Here is a 17,547-nt window from a genome sequence, read left to right on the forward strand (position 1 = left end):
TTGGATCTTCTCTAAAACATGTCCTAAATTATGGGCACATAAATAAAGGTATTACTGTTCTGCAGACACACGGCAACTAACGTCATGAGAAACTGTGACAATCATAGAGGCCTAAAGACCAATCAGTGGCCTGACAACCACTGTTCGCTCTCATCTCTTGTGCAATGTGAAATTGGGATTTAACACAAGAAAAATTATACGTGTTGTACTTTTAAGTAAAAGAATGAATCATAAACAAAAGTAGACATTCTGCAGAAAATTTTACTTTCTTTCGCAGTTTTAAAATAATTTTTACCAGAAGACTAATTTTTTTCAGTCAGTAGACATGTTCAGCATTGAATCCTTGTTCTTTGCTCTCTAGTTCTTCTGGAGGCCGCTACAGGCCAACTTGGAGGCCCAGGAGAGAAGCGCTGAACATCGACAGCATCTTCACCCGACAGAGAGGCTCCTCTGTGGGCTATAACACTGTGCCTGGCCCGCCTCTCCCTCCAGGGCCTCAGGACTCACTCCCTTTAGAGGGACCTGCTCCACTGCTCGGATTGCAAGAAGTAGAAGCCAGAGAAGTTGGGGAGTTGGAGGCGGGGTTTGGGCTGGTTGGGCAGCCCAGGTCTCTGGGCAGTGGGCGGACGATGGGTCCCCCTGCCCCTCCACCTCTGAGAGGGGTGGAGCACCAGCCACGTCTGATTCAGAGGATGGAGAGTGGCTACGAGAGCAGCGAGAGGAACAGCAGCAGCCCCGACAGGTAGGAAACTTACAGATACAGATTAGTTTGTTTGCATTATCAACATTTATGCCTTTCGTTTACCTTTTTCCTTTGTTTACAGGGAGGTGGGGCAACAAAAACGGGTGCTGATGTCAGGTCCTTCATGGCGTTCAGTGCCTAAGTCCAAGAGCAGCAGTGCCATCCTGCAGGAGCTGCCCCCACCTACTTGGAGTGGTGGCACTAATGCAGGTGTGTGTTTTTGCTTAATTTCTTCAACATGCATTTAAATTGATGAATATTTTCATTCCCCATATTTCTCGTGTGTGTGTGTGTGTGTGTTTTCAGGCCCAGGGCGTAGTGAGCTAGACGAGCTTCAGGAGGAGGTAGTGAGGAGAGCCCGCCTGCAGGAGCAGCAGAAGCGAAGGGAGGCGGAGCGGGAGGCAGCCATGGGATTTAATCCCAAACCCAGCAAGTTCATGGACCTGGACCAGCTCCAACACCAGGGTATGGATGAAATATGGAAACATAGAAAATCAGCAGCTGGAAGTTGGTAGTGAATATGTATGGGAGTTATATGCTTATGAAATACTTCCAGCGGAATGCAATTTGGGCTTCATTTGCCTATGTTTAATGGATCTTTCCTGATATTTCACTGCCCGCATCAACACTGATTTACTTATACAACAGCTGATGAGTAAGAAACCATTTATGTAAATTTAATGTGTTTAAACCTTTACCCCTCAAAATTGCATTTAAAGCTGCGCCAAGCAGAAACCCGCATAGCAAAGGCCCATCTAGACACTTCCATGTCTCAATTTGTGCTTCCAAAAAAGAAAAGGTGGATATATCTTTGGTATTAAAATGTTATGCTTTATGCTGATAACATGTATATTTATGCTAAAATCTTGCCTGGTGCAGTTTTGAGGTCACCTGCGTCTAGATTAACAGTCACAGTGACTTGTACGTCCATGTGTCTGTCTGACCTCGTCTTTGTCCTCGTTCCCATCTGTTGGTCTGTCTCTCCATCTGTCTCTCTCTGATGTTTTTTTTTTTCATCCGTCAATTAGTTCAGTGTGTTTTATTTCAGAGGACGTGTGTGTTTGTTTGTGTGTGTTTGTGTGTGTGGATCTAGCAGTTCCAGCTGTGTTCAGTGTAGCTGAACAGAGCAGAGCACAAATTCCTGTCAGATTAGTTTTTACAAAAATGGAAACTCCTGTGGGGCGTTCACTGACCGGCACAGAGCAGGAAACTCTTTCTGGGTGATTCCTATTTAGAATCACAAGCACAATCCAAGTTCAGTGCTCCGATATCCTGGCTATCCTCCAGAGTTTACAGTGTGTGTATTCCTCTGCTTCCAAAAATGTGTTTCTCTACCTTTTTCGTTCTTGTGTGGTCTATAATGATGTGGGTATCTGTGTGTTATGGTGTGAGCTTTAGATTGTGTCTTTCTTTGACTCGAGTCACACTTTAAGGGTCATTCCATTAATTTTACAGTTAGTTTATGAGTATTGCTATGTGGCCTGTGACAAAACGTTCTGTGATTTCTTCTCCGTCTCTGGAGAATCGGTATCGGCTCTGGGATAATTACTCAACTGATGCCCTCCGAGACTTTAAATGTCTATAATAAACTGTGCATATGGACTTCAAAATTTGGGTATGTACCAGGACGTGAGGTTCTAATATTAGACTCTCAGAGTTGCTTCATGGGGAGAGCAGAAGACTGTGGTGCCTGACTCATATGAAGTGGGATCACAAAGTTTTATAATTCCACCTGGTTTAGTTATTATTCCCTCACAGCAAGAGGGTTCTGGATTCTAACTTTGGCGTGCACGTTCTCCGTGTGTATGCCCGGTTTTCTTTGAAAGCTTCAATTTCTTCTGCCAAAAAAAAAAAAAAGAATCATGCGAAATTAAATTCTAAATCTTATGAGTTTCATTTCGTGGGTAAAGGTACAGCTAACTTTCACTTTAAGGTTGCTTCCTTGTGCATTTCTGGGCTTTTGCTTGCACCTTTTCAGTTTTAAGATTGCTTTCTGAAAATCCACTTTATTGATAAAGCTTATAGTGGATCAGGTGATGCAGCCTAGGCATCCTTCACCCTTTTCCCCCCTCCCCTTACCCCAAAGCAGTCGCATCATATGGCTTTTCTTCTCTGCTCCTGGTTCTGCCGGAGGTTTCTTCCTGTTAAAAGGGAGGTCTTCTGTCCTACTTTTGCCAAGTGTTTGATCATAGGGGGTTATCTGATTGTTGGGGTTTTCTCTATATTTTTACAGGGTCTTTATCTTACAATATAAAGTTCATTCAGGCAATTGTTGTTGTGATCTGTGGCTATAGAAATGAGATTGAATTAAACTGAACTGGAATCCAGCACACACTGCAGATGTGCAGCTTGTCAGAATGGGACTTCCATACTAGTAGCACCCAGTGCTGGTGCAGTGCTTCACAGGGAGACCGCATTAAACTGGAAATTAGCCAGACATGCATTTTTACCTGTTATACACAGAATCACAAAAAACTTTCAGTTGTTCCTTTAATCAGGTCTGAGTATTATATTTTGCACATGCTTTTTAGCCACAACAGCAATGCAGCTCTGTGGATAGCAATGTCAATTAGGCATTTTGGTGTTAATGGAAATAGTATAACTTCTGCTGAAAGCAGATGACATCAGTTACTTTTTCCTTTAGCATGCTCCTTGAGTCAAATGTTTTGTTTTCTCATACTTTCAGCCTCTTTATTTAGCAAATGTTAACACGCTCACACACAAAATCAACATCTTAAATGTTGTTTATGCAATTAAAAACAAATAAGCTCATGTCGGGCACCACTTACAAAGTCATTCATGCTGTTTAAGTAGTTATACCTAAAACAACCTCAGCTGCAAATCAGCTACCAGCTTTATAAATAGCAGTGAAAGAATTATGTTCACATCTTGTCTCGACTCAACATTCAAATTAAAGACTTGGGCACGGCCTGTGTGACTTCAGGCTTGACTTTAGATCGACTTTGGGAACACATGGTGTTCCCACATGGTGTTCCCAAAGTATGTGTCCATATTCCTGTGTGTGTGACTTTTTCATGAATATTTGATCAGTTCATCCACAAAATATATTTTTCTGTCATGTTTTATTGTGAAGACATGTTTAGGTGTGTGTAAGTGAGAGTTTTATATAAACCGCAGGTGTTCAGGTTTTCCCCTCCTACTCAGAACTAACTAAATCTACATCAGGGATTATTATGTTGTGTCCTGTCTGCCCTACTGTGTTTGCTTCACTGTGTTTAGTCTCATGTACCTGACACTCACCTGTGTGCACATTCAACCTTGATGAAGTGAAAGGACGAGTTGTGAACGAACAGATGGCATCACTATCAGTGCTATTGTGTAACAGAATTTGGGTTCCCACACCCGTATCGATGGATTCGGGCATACTTCAAACAATCTGCCTCAGTGTTTCAGAGGGTACAGCCAACAGCAACAACAGAGCTGCCATCCGCCTTCCTTTCTTCTGCCTCTATCAATCTGAAGTCTATAAACTCAAGCCAAAACGGATGATGGCTGCTCTTTTGTTGTCCACTTGTGCATTCTTTGTAACCAACTAGCACCACTGAGAGTGTACACTAAAAAAAAACCTTGGTCTTAGAAATATCTTTGTAGTTTATTCCCTTGTCTGGTGTGTGTGTCTTCATGAACGCAGCCCCAGTTTCAACTCATTTATCTAATGTTCAATTTTTGAGTCACAAACAGTACAAGTTAGTATATTAATGCGATTACATCAGAGTTGCTAAGTGGGAAAAGATGCTGGGTCCCTGCTATGAAATCTTCCTATTGTTTCCTCTTATGATATTGCCAGTGTCTGTCAGCTTGAAAACAAGAGGGTGTCCTCAGAGAAAAAATAACTGCCAGTTTTGTGCAAGTTGAAATCACAGGATCAGGGTAAACAATGTAGCCCAGGCAGAGAAGAGGCACAAACTTTGACTTGACAGTGAGCCTGCATAAACTGGTTGTCATACCAAACAAAGGAAGACTTAAGAAGCAAAACATCTGAGTGCATTAAACGGAGCGGGGGTCTGTTTTCTTTCATGCATCTATAACTTTTCATTCGCTTTTTTATCTCTTTCATGGTTTCACAATCTCAGTTTTAAAGATTTAACAGGTTCATGTGGTGCAATTTGTTAATCTCCCCTAAAGGGTTGTCTCCTTCTGCACCTTCTGTCTGGGTTTCATTTTGGTGAAGGGGCTGCAAGGATTTAAATCAGGCGAGCATAGTAGTGAGGGTAGGTAGTGTAAGGAACATTATGGGCACATGCAAGTGGTCAGAATGAGACCTCCACAGAGTGATTTAAGTAAAGACCAGCTTTTGAGGCAGCTAAGAGTCTGACAAGTAGACTGCCTTGAAACAGGGAGCAGTCAAATTTAAGTCAGGTGAGATTTTTGCTTTATTTAGAGCATTTTCTGTCAGTTTGGCTTTGGAATAGGCACTAAATGCCAAAATGCTATGACATCTGTGACCCTCGGTACCAGCAGCAGTAGCTGTGGCACTAAAGAAATTTGCAGTAAATTTGGAGGAAACACAGCACTATGGTTTCTACATTTATCTAAAAGCCACTGATCGCAGCTGTTGAGTGTTGGATCCAGTTTCTTCTGAACACAATAGTAAAAACTTGTTGTTATTGCTGCAAAAACCTGAATTGTAAGCTTCTAAGTGATTGGATATTTCTCACCAAAATGATTGGGGATTGAAGTTAGGTTAGGTTTTGAGGACATCCCACTTTGCAACTCTTTACTTATGTAAATTACTCACACATTGATTTACAGCAGCAGAGTGTAATGCATGCTGGCCCCCTCACAAACACTCCTTCTGCTCTGCTTTTCTTTTCTCTCTCCTTTTGTATTATAATCGTTTACTCTCATCCCTCCTCGTGTCTCCTTTCTTGTTCCGTTCCTCAAACTTTCTCTCGCTTCCACTCTGTCGTTATATCTTTCTGTCTTATTCTCCTTTTTATCTCCTGCTCTGTTGTTAACATCCTCAGCTGTGCTCAGACCCCTGCATGAGGCTAACGCTCATAGCGGATTGGCTGTAGCTGCGTGCATGAGGAGCACTGGGGCCCCAATCAAACGCAGGCAGGAACAGGAAATGGAACGGGAGACAGGAAGCGCCCGCCCACAGGGCCCACGCAGGTACCACCACTGTCAACCCTTATGTATCCACAGCGGTGCCTGTCTCAAAATCACCTCAAAACCCCTCACTTCCCTCCCCTTCCTCCCTCACTTCGTGTTTGTCCAAGCTCAAGCTGTCCTCAAACCCACCTCAGGACTCCGCTGTGTGTGTCCTCTGGGTGCTGGCTGTGTAGAAACGCCTCAACACCCTCATGTGTGTGTCTTCAGCTCTGGCTGGACAAAATCCCAGAAAGCTTGATTTTGTAACCCACTCCCCCAGCACTGCACTCTCACATCCAGCTCTGTGTATGTGTGTGTGTGTGTGTCTGAATGTGTACGTTTTCTCAAACACACACCCTTGACTATATACAGCAACTTATTATCCGCTTTGTGTTTGTGTGTTTGTTGCAATGCAGTAAAAAGCTGCTTTGCTGTTCTCTGTGTTGCCATCAAGAAGAAAAAGAGGGAGAGGGAGAGAGAGTTTCTCTCGGCTTTTCTGTGCTTCACTGCTTCCCTTCATTGTTGTTGTGCTGCTCTTTGTAGCTTTGTGCTGCCAAGGCTTCCCTCTGCTCTTTGTGTGCTGCTGATCTGTCCTTCTGTGCACTGCAAAGCTGCAGTCCATCACTGTGTTTCTGTCCTGTGTGCTGCCACGCGACTGCAGTCACAGATCCTGTGCCGCGCTTTGTTTCCGTGCTCTCTGCTTCTATGTTTGTCTGTTACAAAAATTCAGTCTGCTTTCCTACTGATGTGTTAGTTTTGTTGCGTAAGGAGGGGAAAGTGAGTTTTAACATCAGTTTCATCAGTTTTAATATTCAGAAATCAAAGTATTAAGAATCTGAGATGCACTGATGACTTTTGATAGCCAAACACACATAGTTTTAAAAATTCCCAATTGGACGCAACACATGCAAGAGACACGAGGCTTAATGATGAAAACATTAAAAGAATAGAACTGAAAGTTAGTTGAAAAGGTCAGTTTGGTTATTGACCTGCAGATTTTTTGCCAATTAATCATCCCAACTGTTTTCCTAGGAAAACTCACTGCATTTGTTTGTTAATTTGTTTATAGTAACCTGAGTATCTTTAGATTTTAAAAATATGCAAGTGCAAAAAATGTACAGAATGTTCTAGAAAAAAAAGAATGAATATAGTGAGCTTTATTGTGAAGTTCTGGTCTTTTCTCAGGATCTTAGATTCTTACTGAGTCAGGAAATTAGATGTATAATCTCAAATGTGCCTTAAAGGGCGGTCATTAAACTCCTAAAACCTCAAATATTCTTTTGTTAGATCTTGTAATTAGTTTTGCTGCTCCACTCTGAAGAACCAGCACAGACCAGAGACTGATTGAATGTGCAAACTAAGCCATGTTAATATTGATTTTAGTCCGTGTTTCATTAAAACTCAACTTAAACTGGAGTAAAACTTTTTTTTTTCTAAAATAATAAATTGTAAATCCAAACTGTTAACAGCGAGACTGAGGGAAAAGAGGAGGTGGAGGCAAAGCTCTCAGTGTTCTGCCTCTTTTATTACCTTCCTCCTCTCCTCTATTGATCAACATAAGCCTCTGATTTATAGCTCAGTGCTGCAAAGCCTGCTGGGTAATTACTAACGCTGAAAAGAGACAGGAAAGTTAAAGTGGGGGATGGGGGTGGGCGCACACATAGACACACGTGTGTCTGTGCACACTACACAGAAATGTACAGACTTTCTATTCACACATACAAGCACACACACGCACAAACATTAATAGTGTCTCATGTCTCTGAGAAAATCCACTAATGTTCAACATATATCATATCCCTCATTTATCAATATATGCAAATCAATAAAAGGATATGAGACCGAATTAGTCTATGTCATAGATTGTTTTCAGTGCTGATATACTGCACCAGTGCAGAGTAGTGGAAATCTGATTACATTCTGTGTAAGATGGAAATGCTCAAATCAGACACTTAAGTTTGTCATCAGTCAGTCAGTGCACCTGAGCTTGTGCCTGATTCATAAACAGCATGGCTGTGAAATCTCATACACGAAGCGATGCTTGCACAAGGCTGTTTGTCCGGTATGTAAGTGAGCTTGTGTGTGTGTGTGTTTGTTTACCTGATGTGCTGTCGTGACCTTCCCTCTATGCAGTAACTCACCTGACGTCAGAGCAGCTTTGTTTTTTCTGTCCTGCTGCCGGCTGACTGACGCGCTCCCTCTTTTGTGTCCTCCAGTGAACAGCCTGGCCCGGTCCAAGTACTGCTGACGCCCAATCAGGAGGAGGAAGAGGACCAGGCAACGCCCAACAGGGATGCTGCTCTGGGCCAAGGCCAGAACCCGCCCCCTCCGCCCTATCGCCCCCCTCCCCCTCGACCCCCGCTCACCCTCAGCATCGCTCACCCTTGCGCACCTTCCAGCCAAGGGGAGGAGGAGGATGGATGCGCGGGCAGGAGAGGGGAGGAGGAGGAGGATGGGAGGGAGGGGACAGGGGTGAGGCTGTGTGAGTTGCTGCAGGCAGGGGGGGTGAGTGTCAGACCACTGGGGAAGCACTTAGCCATCTCTCTGCCCTCGCTTCCTCTGCGTCTCTGGGATACACAAGTCACACACACCTCACACTCCGCACACCTTGAACCCACTCACGCACAGCCTCCCCCACCTCCTCCCCCTCCGACCTCTAATCCACCCCTGTCTTCCCCTCTGGAAGCCTCCGGGCAAAGGAAACCTCTCACGCCGCTCTGGCAACCACCGCGGCCCCATTCCCCCGCGGGCACTGCTCAGCATTGGCCGAGGGAAGAAGCTGCTTCAGAGACACGTCATTGGTCCTCCTGGAGTTTGGACCGCCCCGACGCAGTGGTGACGCCGTACGAGACACCCCCAGACCGCTGCATTCCCATCAGGCCGCAGGCATCCAGTCAAAACTACAGCTACAGTTGCCAGTCCTCTCCAGGTCACTACAGCTCCCAGCATGCCCCAGGGCGACACAGTAATCCCTGCTGTGACCGCAAAGAGGCTGAGTTTTCTGAGCTTGATTCCCTTTACCAGGCCAGTCTGCTGGCTGGAAAGACAGGTACACACACACAGACACACACAGCCACCATAACACAATCTGTAACTATTGGAACATTTAAACCCACCATTCAGTGAAATTAATTGTGCTCAGAATATGACATACCGTTGGGGCGTAATGACTAAATTATTAATTTTCACTATCAACTTAAATTATATTCACGATGCAAATCTCCTGTTCCACCACATCCCAAAGGCCTCTGTTGGATTGAGATTTGGTGACTGTGTAGGGCATTTGAATAAACCAGTTCGAGATGATCTGAGCTCTGTGCCTGCTGGAAGTAGCCATCAGATGGTTGTGTGGGAAAATTCCCAGTAGATCAGCAGTTTCTGAAATACTCAGACCAGCCTGTCTGGCACCAGAAACATCTCATATTTAAAGAGATTTGTATTTTTGTCCATTCTGATATTTGATTTGAACTTAAGTTCACATTTTTGACCACGTTTGATTGCTTTCATATTGTATGGCTGATTCAATACATGTAGTGAGTGTGTTTGGGCCTTTTGATGTACGATAAAGAAAGGAATTAAGGATGTCATACATAGACTCTTAAGATCTTAGAAATTTGTGATAGATTTTTCACAATCTCTGCAAGTTTTATGGATTAAGAAAATTGGCAAAGTGGTGAAAAACACTAAATACAAAGACAGAAAGGAGGGAAATGTAGAACCGCAGCGAGACACATGAGAAAACAGTAATAACACAGGAAACAACTAAATGGTGGAGACTACAAGGAATGTGACCGCATGTCTTTTATTTACAACATAGAAAACTCTTTTTGCTTGTAGGCTCACTTTTTGAAGCAAGCTAAAATGCTCCATAGATTTTTTTATTCAGCTGTAGTCCAACTATAAGCACATTTTAAATGTATGTCCTCAAGTATAAAACCGCTACAAAATTATATGTACGATCAACAGAACTTTGTGAACTGAAAATGAGGATTTTACACTGGTTTATACATGGGGACAATTTAACAATTTCAGTATTTTTTTTGGTCTGTTTACTGTAATTAGCAGTGGTAGCTGTTAATTTCCAACATGCACAACAGTATATTGTTGAGATTACCTCATGTTATATAGTGTGCATATCAGTATGTAGTATGGAACTGAGACACAGTAAAGAGTACTGCAGTAAACAGGCTACTGCAGCAGATGTTACTGCTTTCCACTTTTATATTGATTTTTCTATAGGGTCACTTCTCTCTGTGTTAAATGTAAAATTTTAGAGACATTAAAGAAATGCTTTAAAAAAAACTTTGGAGTTTCAGCGAAGGCCTCGGTCTCGGTCTGTTTACTGCTTCGCAGGTAAACATCGCGCTGGCTCATTAAATATATACCAAGGATGTGAAACTTATTTTACATTGTGGGCACCACACTGTATCTCCCACTTTGATCCTAAATAGGACAAACCAGTGAAACTCCCCTTTTAGCCAGTGTAAAAAGTTTAATTACACATTTAATCTCTTAAATATGTCAATTTTTAAAAAAAGAAGACGTGCAATTTCAACTGTCTTTTACATGATAAAAAAAAAATGCTGCCGTAGCAAATGAAAGAAATCTGCATAACTTTTTGGGCATAAATTGTAAGAAATAAATGTCTAAAATGAATAAAATGTAGCTCATTGCCCAGACTGTGCTGTAATTATAAGGTTGTTCATTCACAGAACATTTCTTTTTATTCGTTTTTATCGTGGATCCATTGTAAAAAAAAAAGAAGAAAAAAACAGAAATTTCTATGATTGTAACTGATTATCTATTACTTATTTACATTGGTGTAGTATAAATGGCCATGTGGGAGGTCTGCTTTAGTGGGAAAAGTTGCAAAATTTCTGAAAATATAGTCCAAAATGTATTACCTCCTTCTCAAAGCCATCCACTGGGTCAGATTTGAGTCTTTTCCGGGATGATTCTGGCCCTTGTGGCCTTCTGTTTGACACGCCTGATATATACTGTATGTAAACATTAGTCAAATCATAAGCAAAGTTTGTTTAAGTTACTTATTAATGAATTCATGAACGACACAGGAAATGTAAGCTGTCAGTCTGACATAATTTGCAGACCACGCTCTGTTCATATTTTCACCATCTGTGTGTTCCCAGGCTGCAGCCCATCGGAGAGGCTCATATCCAGGGTGGGAGGGCAGGCTCGCTCCAAGACCCCCAACGCAGACATGGAGAGGAGTGCGTACGGGGCGGACTGCACCAGCACCCCCACCTACCTCAACAAGGCAACACCTACATAGTCCTTTGCAGAAACTGTTCATGGGTCATCAGTTGGATCCATTTTCCAGCGTCTGACAGACATTTTCTCCCTCTGCAGCCAATGATGTTGCGGGATTTTGGGGTGGAGCCTGATGATGGGGAAAACCTGAGGAGAATTGGACGCAGCCTGAGCGGCACAGTAGTGACCTCGCGCCGCAGCCGCCTGACTGCAACCCGCAGCTTTGTGAGTGTGACTACTTGGGCTCTGCTGCCTCCTTGCGGCTATGCTGTTAAACTGCACCTGCCTGATGTCTTGCGGTCACATTGCTTTTCCCTGTGCTCTTCTTCCCCCCTCCCTCCCCCCCCGCTGTTTGTCTTGTTTCTTCCTTTTGTCCTGCTATTCTACTTGCAATCTGTCCTCCTGCTCTCTTCTTCTCTTCCTCTTCTGTCCTCTGTCTCTCTCAAAGGTGAAGCAGGCTGATGTCAGTGCCTCTCCTTGCTTACTTCCTCTCTTCTGAGTCCCTGTTGCTATTCCACCACTATCATCTCCTTCATCCTCCTCATCACCAACACCTTCTCATCACCACCTCCCTCCACTGCTTCACAGGTAAACACCGCGCTGGCTCATATGATGTTGCACTGTGTGTTTCGCCTGCATCAAGAGTGGATTTTTGGCTGGCTACTTTATGTGCCAGATAAGTCTGTTTTAGAGCAAAGTAAAAGTCTTCTCCTCGTTTTTTTCAATTATTTTTCTCGTGAATATTCGCCTCCTGGCAAATCGGGCTCATCTGGCACAAAAGTAGGCTGCATATCCATATATCTAAAACCAGGGAATCCTCACTGATTTGCAAAAGATGTGAAGACCCAAAGGTGATTTTGAAAGAAAATTGGCCTGCAAATCTGTCATGTGACCAGTTCATCTAAAATTCACAGAAGGAAATTTGAAATTCTGAAAAGTAAACACTGATACCTTGATTTAGAGGTTAAAAAAAGACACCTTCCCACTCTCTATAAGGAAAAAAGCTGAAAACAAGAGGGATGTCTTAAAAAGGCCCCCGAAGCAAAAACATTTCAGGTTTTCTGTTACGTCAGTATTACAAACGACATATCTGCAGATGTGTCGGCTCTGTTTGCATCATATTAGGTCTTTCTTTTTAAACTCAAATTGTGGTGAATAGTTTGACAGGCAGAAGTGTCGTTTCAGGTTTTTACACTTCAGCTTCACAGTGCAAAAATAACACCTCGCTGTGGGAGCTGAAGCTAATGCGCATCGATCCAAAGTATTTTTACAAGCTGCTGTACATGTCGCACACCAATGGTGTCTCTTAGCAGAGAAAAACATAAGAAGAAATGATCATTTAGCAGTGCATTCAAAATTCTCACTAAATCATGGCTTAAAACAATTGGTTTAAAAAGTCAGCAATTGAGTAATCAGGTTTCCTAATCTAAAAATATACATGCATTAAATATTGGAATATATATGTAGTTTTTAACATACAATTTCTTTATGTCTTATGGTTGTATGTTATAGGAAAAGTTATGCATCTAAGCTGCTATCAGCTTATAATAAACAAGCAAGTGAAAAAAAGAATCAACAAGCATGCACGTTGGTCCTTTTGATCTTTTCTGTTTTAAATTCAAGGTGAAATTATGCATAACCTGCCTCCCGGCACTATGCTTTTACTTGCCAAATGCTCTTGGCTGTCTTGCATTGCGCTTCATTCACATGTGCAGGTCTTTAGAGTGCCTCAGTTTTATGCATAAACAGTGCTATATGCTGTTTTCAGAAACCAGGATATGCTAGATACAAAAGATCCTAAATAAACCGTGCACTGTTTAGAATATGCATGTATACACAGTGAAGAATGACCAGTTTTTAAATGTTCCATATAAAAAGAATCAAATGTGGAATTTAACAGATTTTACCATTTAGATTATATGAAGCTGAGGGTGATGCACTGATCGGGAAATTCTGCATCCATACTCACAGTTTATAATAGAATCTCCCCATTTGGGCCAAAGAAGCAAATAAATGCTGATTATAAAGAAGTAGCATGGCTGTTCTGAAATTTTAGCCTCTATCACCACAGTTGCTTTTTTAATTTTTATTTATCAACAGTCAAATATCTGTTAATGACATCTTAAAAAGAGGTGTCACTGCATCCAGCATTGTTTGATATAGATGTTCTGCTTTTGTACAAAAAGAAAAGATAGCGTAGTATTTTTAAGGTGTCCCACAGGGATTTCCCCTGGGATGCTGTACAGCTATAGTTTATCAGATGGGACAAGTTTAAGTAGAGCTTGGGGAAACAATTCTTGAGATCTTTGAAAACTGTGTTTAAAGCATCAGTGTGTGACAGTTTGTGTCTTTTACACTCTGTAAATCCCATGATTGAAGATACATGTGTAAAATCGAAGCATGTGTGCATATTCCTGTGAATGACCACATCTGTCATGTTTGACGTGCACCTTCTTACTAATCTGATCTTTTATCTTCATGTCCAGGAGCTGTCGGACAGTTCAGGGAGTTTCTGGCTGTGTCTGACGGGGGTCAAGCTTTCCTCAGACCATGGTCCTTCAGTGCTTCACTAATATCTTACCGCAACCCGTCCACGTGGGTCCACAACCGCTTCACCTTGACGGACCTGGAATCGGCTCAGGAGGATCGACTCAGCTCCTATCCTGTTCCTCCTCCTCCTCCTTCAGACGACATGCACACGCAAACACATGCACGCACACATGCACATCTGCACTGACGTAGAGCCTCCCTCAGCGCCTGCAGCACCCTGCTTTAGCCCCTTCTTGCCTTCCTCCCTTCCTCCTCCCCCTACTATTCTGTCTATGCAGTCACTCTGACCCCCAACTACAACCTCAACCTTTCCCCCTGCTTTCCGGGACTGTTTCTCGTCTCCCCCTGGGGTTTTCAGAGGGTTTCCAGGTGAGCTTGCTGCTTTTAGCAGTCGCTCACCAGCCGCATCCAACTAGGACTAGAGCTCTCAGTAGACTCGCCCTCCAACCCACAGGACCTTTAGCTCAGGGGGGGGACTCTAACCAAGTAGCCACGCCTCTTCCTCTCTCTTCACGGGCATTTCTTGTTGGACGCACACGTAGCTGAACTAGGTCTGTTTCAGATGGACAGCCATATTTTTTTCTCTTTTTGTTTTTGGGTTTGTTTTTCTTCCTGTGTGTGCGCACAGTTAATCTGCCGAGACTGAACTCTCTAATAACTAAGTCGTGTACAGAAAACTCACATATGAAACCTGTATGTTAATTAATAAGACCTTATGGAATGTTGATAATGATAATTAACAAATATTGATAAACTTAAAGTGATACTTCCTCATGTCTGCATTTCAAATAGGAGTGGAGTACACTTCACAAGTGTCTAGCTGGAGTTTCTGCCCCCAAACCGCTCGCCGACCTAATGACAGCTCTCCCGTTTCTACCGGGAGCTTGAACAAGAAAAGCGCTTCCTTTTTTCTCTGCTTCTTTCCCTCTTCTTTTCTTTCTGCTCCTCTTTTCTTGCTCTCTTATATTCTCGCTTGCTTTCTTTGTTCCAAACAGGAAACAGTAGCACCAGAAATAGGCCAGCAGTGGAGGAAAGTCTAGAAGGAATGAGAGAATGTAGGTTAGGAAACCCTTCTCTTAGGCTTTTAACAATGAAAACAGATGACTCAAGTGCACTTTGCAAGGTGACTCGGCAGAAGTGCACTTTCTGAAGGCTATTTGAACGTGGAGCAGCTGGAGAGAAGTCGATGCCGTTTGTTTTCACTCCAAGGCCTCAGGTGAACTTCAGTGACACTTATGAATTCACACTTTATTATTCCCCTCCCTCCTCCCACTGAAACTGGTTTTGAGACCTCAGATGTGTTCAGAAAAATGCTCATCTTCAACCTAAGACAGTGACATGTCTAATATGAACATGCTTTATACGATAGATATGTATTAGAGGTATATTTTCAGCCAGTGAGCTATCAGAGATGTCAACCATTCCTCAGTTGTATGAACAGTTATTACGACTTAATTCACTCTTCCCTTTATTGGGTAGCATTCTGACGTGTGTAGAGTACTTTTATTATATGCTTTATTCTGTTAAATATCGTATAAACTAACAAAGTCCTTATTAAACAAAAGGCCAATGTAATGTTCTTTAAGAATTTACTGATGTTGAATGAACGTTGTAACTAAACCAAAGGATGGCACCTAACTCAGAGAGTTAAAGTAAGAATTTATTTTTCCATTTAGGTTCAGATTTTGTGGTTGTATTTTTGTTTTTTTCTTCGTTTTTTTTGTGTTTTTGGATTTTTTTTGTTGTTGTTTTTTTGGATGTGGGAGAATGTAGCCAATTGTAGCGCATGAGTCCGCTATGCAAATCAACCTTCCCTCACAGTCCTTTACTGGAGACAGTCAGGAGGCAGACACGCCCACCCCTCACGGGTGCTCTCATGGACTCTGGCAGAGACACGGAGAGGAGGAAGAGAAGATCTCATGTTTATTGCTGCTGGTGAACTTTGTTGTTCTGCATCTACTGCTATGTTTCAACCAATGGAATGCAAAAAGAGAGCAACGAGGACGCAGAGAGCAAGAGGGAGAAAGAGCGAATGAATGTAAACTAAAGGATGAAAGTGTGTGTTTGCGTTAGAGGAGGGTGGGAAGCTAACTGACAAAGATGGTTATTTGTGGGTGTGTGTAGACTTTATGTGTCAGTTCTGGGGTGGTGTTGCTCGGGGAAAGAGGGAACCTGTATTTTTGCAATAAAGTTATTAACAATGCACTCCCAAAGGGGGCGTAACCACCGTAACATGTGTTTCATTATTTGTTTGTGGGGAGGAGAGCGAAAAGAACTTAACTTTCAAGAAAAAAGAAACCAACACCAGTCTGGTCTTAATCCAAATTAACAGGAAAACTAAATAAGCTCTTAAGCAGTGTTTTTCATATATTTATATATAATACACTAATCTACAGCTAAAATATTCATCAAATATAGAAAATGTAAGAATTTTTGGTCAGTGAAACTAATAGTAATGCTTAAAATTAGTGTTTCAGCTCATCAAACAAATTTAAATATTACACAAAGAAAACACAAAATGCAGTTTCTAATGAAGGTGTTTATTATTAAGGAGGAAAAAATCCAAACTTACATGACCCTGTGTAAAGAACTAATTGCCCTCTAAAACCTCAAATTAAGTTGGTTAGGATGTTCAGGAACAGCCCAGCAACCACCAAGGCTCAAGTCTGTCATGAACTGGAAACTGCTGGAAATCCAGCGTCACTGTCCTCAGTGAAGCAGGTTTTTCTGTACATCACTATCGACCGAGAGCATGCCAACCAAGAAAGATGTCCCAGCTACAAATTCTATACCTTCAAGCTTGATTTCCAGCTGCCCACATGGACAAACCAAATAAAAAACAAGACATATCTATGGAGGATTTAAGGTTAGACAAGCATGGTGGTAGCGTGCTCTGAGACTTTTTTTTTTTTTTGCTGTCAGTAATCTTGATACATTCCACAAAGTGGATGGAATAATGAAGAAGGAGGACGATCTCCAAATTCTTCAGCTTTACTGCAAATTAACAGCTAGATGCTTGAAACTTAGACATAATTAGCTGTTCCAACAGGACAGTGATCCAAAACTGGTTTTCAAATCCATCAAGCAGGATGACGTTACACTTCTGGAATGGCCGTTCCATAGTGCTGATTCTCAACCCTACCTAAAATTTATGGTCTGTGCTTAAAAGCGGGGTCTTTGCCAAGAAACCAACCAGTTTGAATTAACTCTACCAGTTCTACCAAGAAGAGTGGTCAAATATTCAGCTGTAATTATGCCAGAAGTTTATTGATGGATGGATTTAATCACTTAAATATTCAAAAACGAAATAAAAAATATTCTGTATATTCTAATACAATTTTTTTTACATTTATTCAGGGATCATTTATATTGTTTAGGGATCAGTAACTGACCAGCGTTAGTTCCTGCAGTACTTGAAAAAAAAGTGCTACAAAAATTTTTTTGCATCATATTTCTCTTAAACAGTGTTTAAATGTGTGTGAAACTGTGAAGCTATATTACTAATGTCTTCCATTAGGTCAGTCTGCAGTTAGCCTGCCTACCACTAGATGTAAGCAGTGATACGCTGGCCTGCCACTTGCATTTACCCGCTACAATCAGTCACTCCCACTCATGCACAGTAGTGTTGATGTAATTCATAAGCACCCTCACAAACGCACACACATTGCACTTACCCAGGCAGCCTTTTATTATTACTACTGAACGTATGAAACTGTGTGTTGAGGAAATAAATATTTTACATCTTTAGCAAATGCAAAAGATTCAGAGTGAGATGAAGAGATGACGGAAGCCATGAACAGTGCAATAATCAAGAAGATGCACACTGATGATGAAGTGAATTTTGTATAAGTGATGATGATTTATCAAGAACA

The 17,547-nt window shown here is 42.1% G+C and overlaps 1 protein-coding gene across 5 annotated transcripts in view; it reads left to right on the plus strand.

The window, feature by feature from the left end:
• The window catches only part of usp54b (ubiquitin specific peptidase 54b), a 58,084-nt gene extending 42,703 nt beyond the window's left edge, over nucleotides 1–15,381 (plus strand). For 4 of the 5 annotated variants that reach the window (XM_005749715.1, XM_005749717.1, XM_005749716.2 and 1 more), the window contains 8 exons: nucleotides 362–742; nucleotides 825–952; nucleotides 1,049–1,207; nucleotides 5,731–5,878; nucleotides 8,074–8,906; nucleotides 11,005–11,132; nucleotides 11,225–11,350; nucleotides 13,612–15,381. In XM_005749715.1, the coding sequence (XP_005749772.1) occupies nucleotides 362–742; nucleotides 825–952; nucleotides 1,049–1,207; nucleotides 5,731–5,878; nucleotides 8,074–8,906; nucleotides 11,005–11,132; nucleotides 11,225–11,350; nucleotides 13,612–13,698 (1,990 nt within the window). In that variant the 3' untranslated portion in view covers nucleotides 13,699–15,381. Of the gene's footprint in view, nucleotides 1–361; nucleotides 743–824; nucleotides 953–1,048; nucleotides 1,208–5,730; nucleotides 5,879–8,073; nucleotides 8,907–11,004; nucleotides 11,133–11,224; nucleotides 11,351–11,573; nucleotides 11,714–13,611 lie in introns of all 5 variants that reach the window. The other variant, XR_312179.1, reaches the window with a different exon arrangement.
• The last annotated feature ends 2,166 nt before the right edge of the window (nucleotides 15,382–17,547 follow it).

The sequence above is a fragment of the Pundamilia nyererei genome, unplaced genomic scaffold (genome assembly GCF_000239375.1).
Source record: "Pundamilia nyererei isolate P.nyererei 1_Seehausen unplaced genomic scaffold, PunNye1.0 scaffold00253, whole genome shotgun sequence".
In the NCBI taxonomy this organism is placed as follows: domain Eukaryota; kingdom Metazoa; phylum Chordata; class Actinopteri; order Cichliformes; family Cichlidae; genus Pundamilia; species Pundamilia nyererei.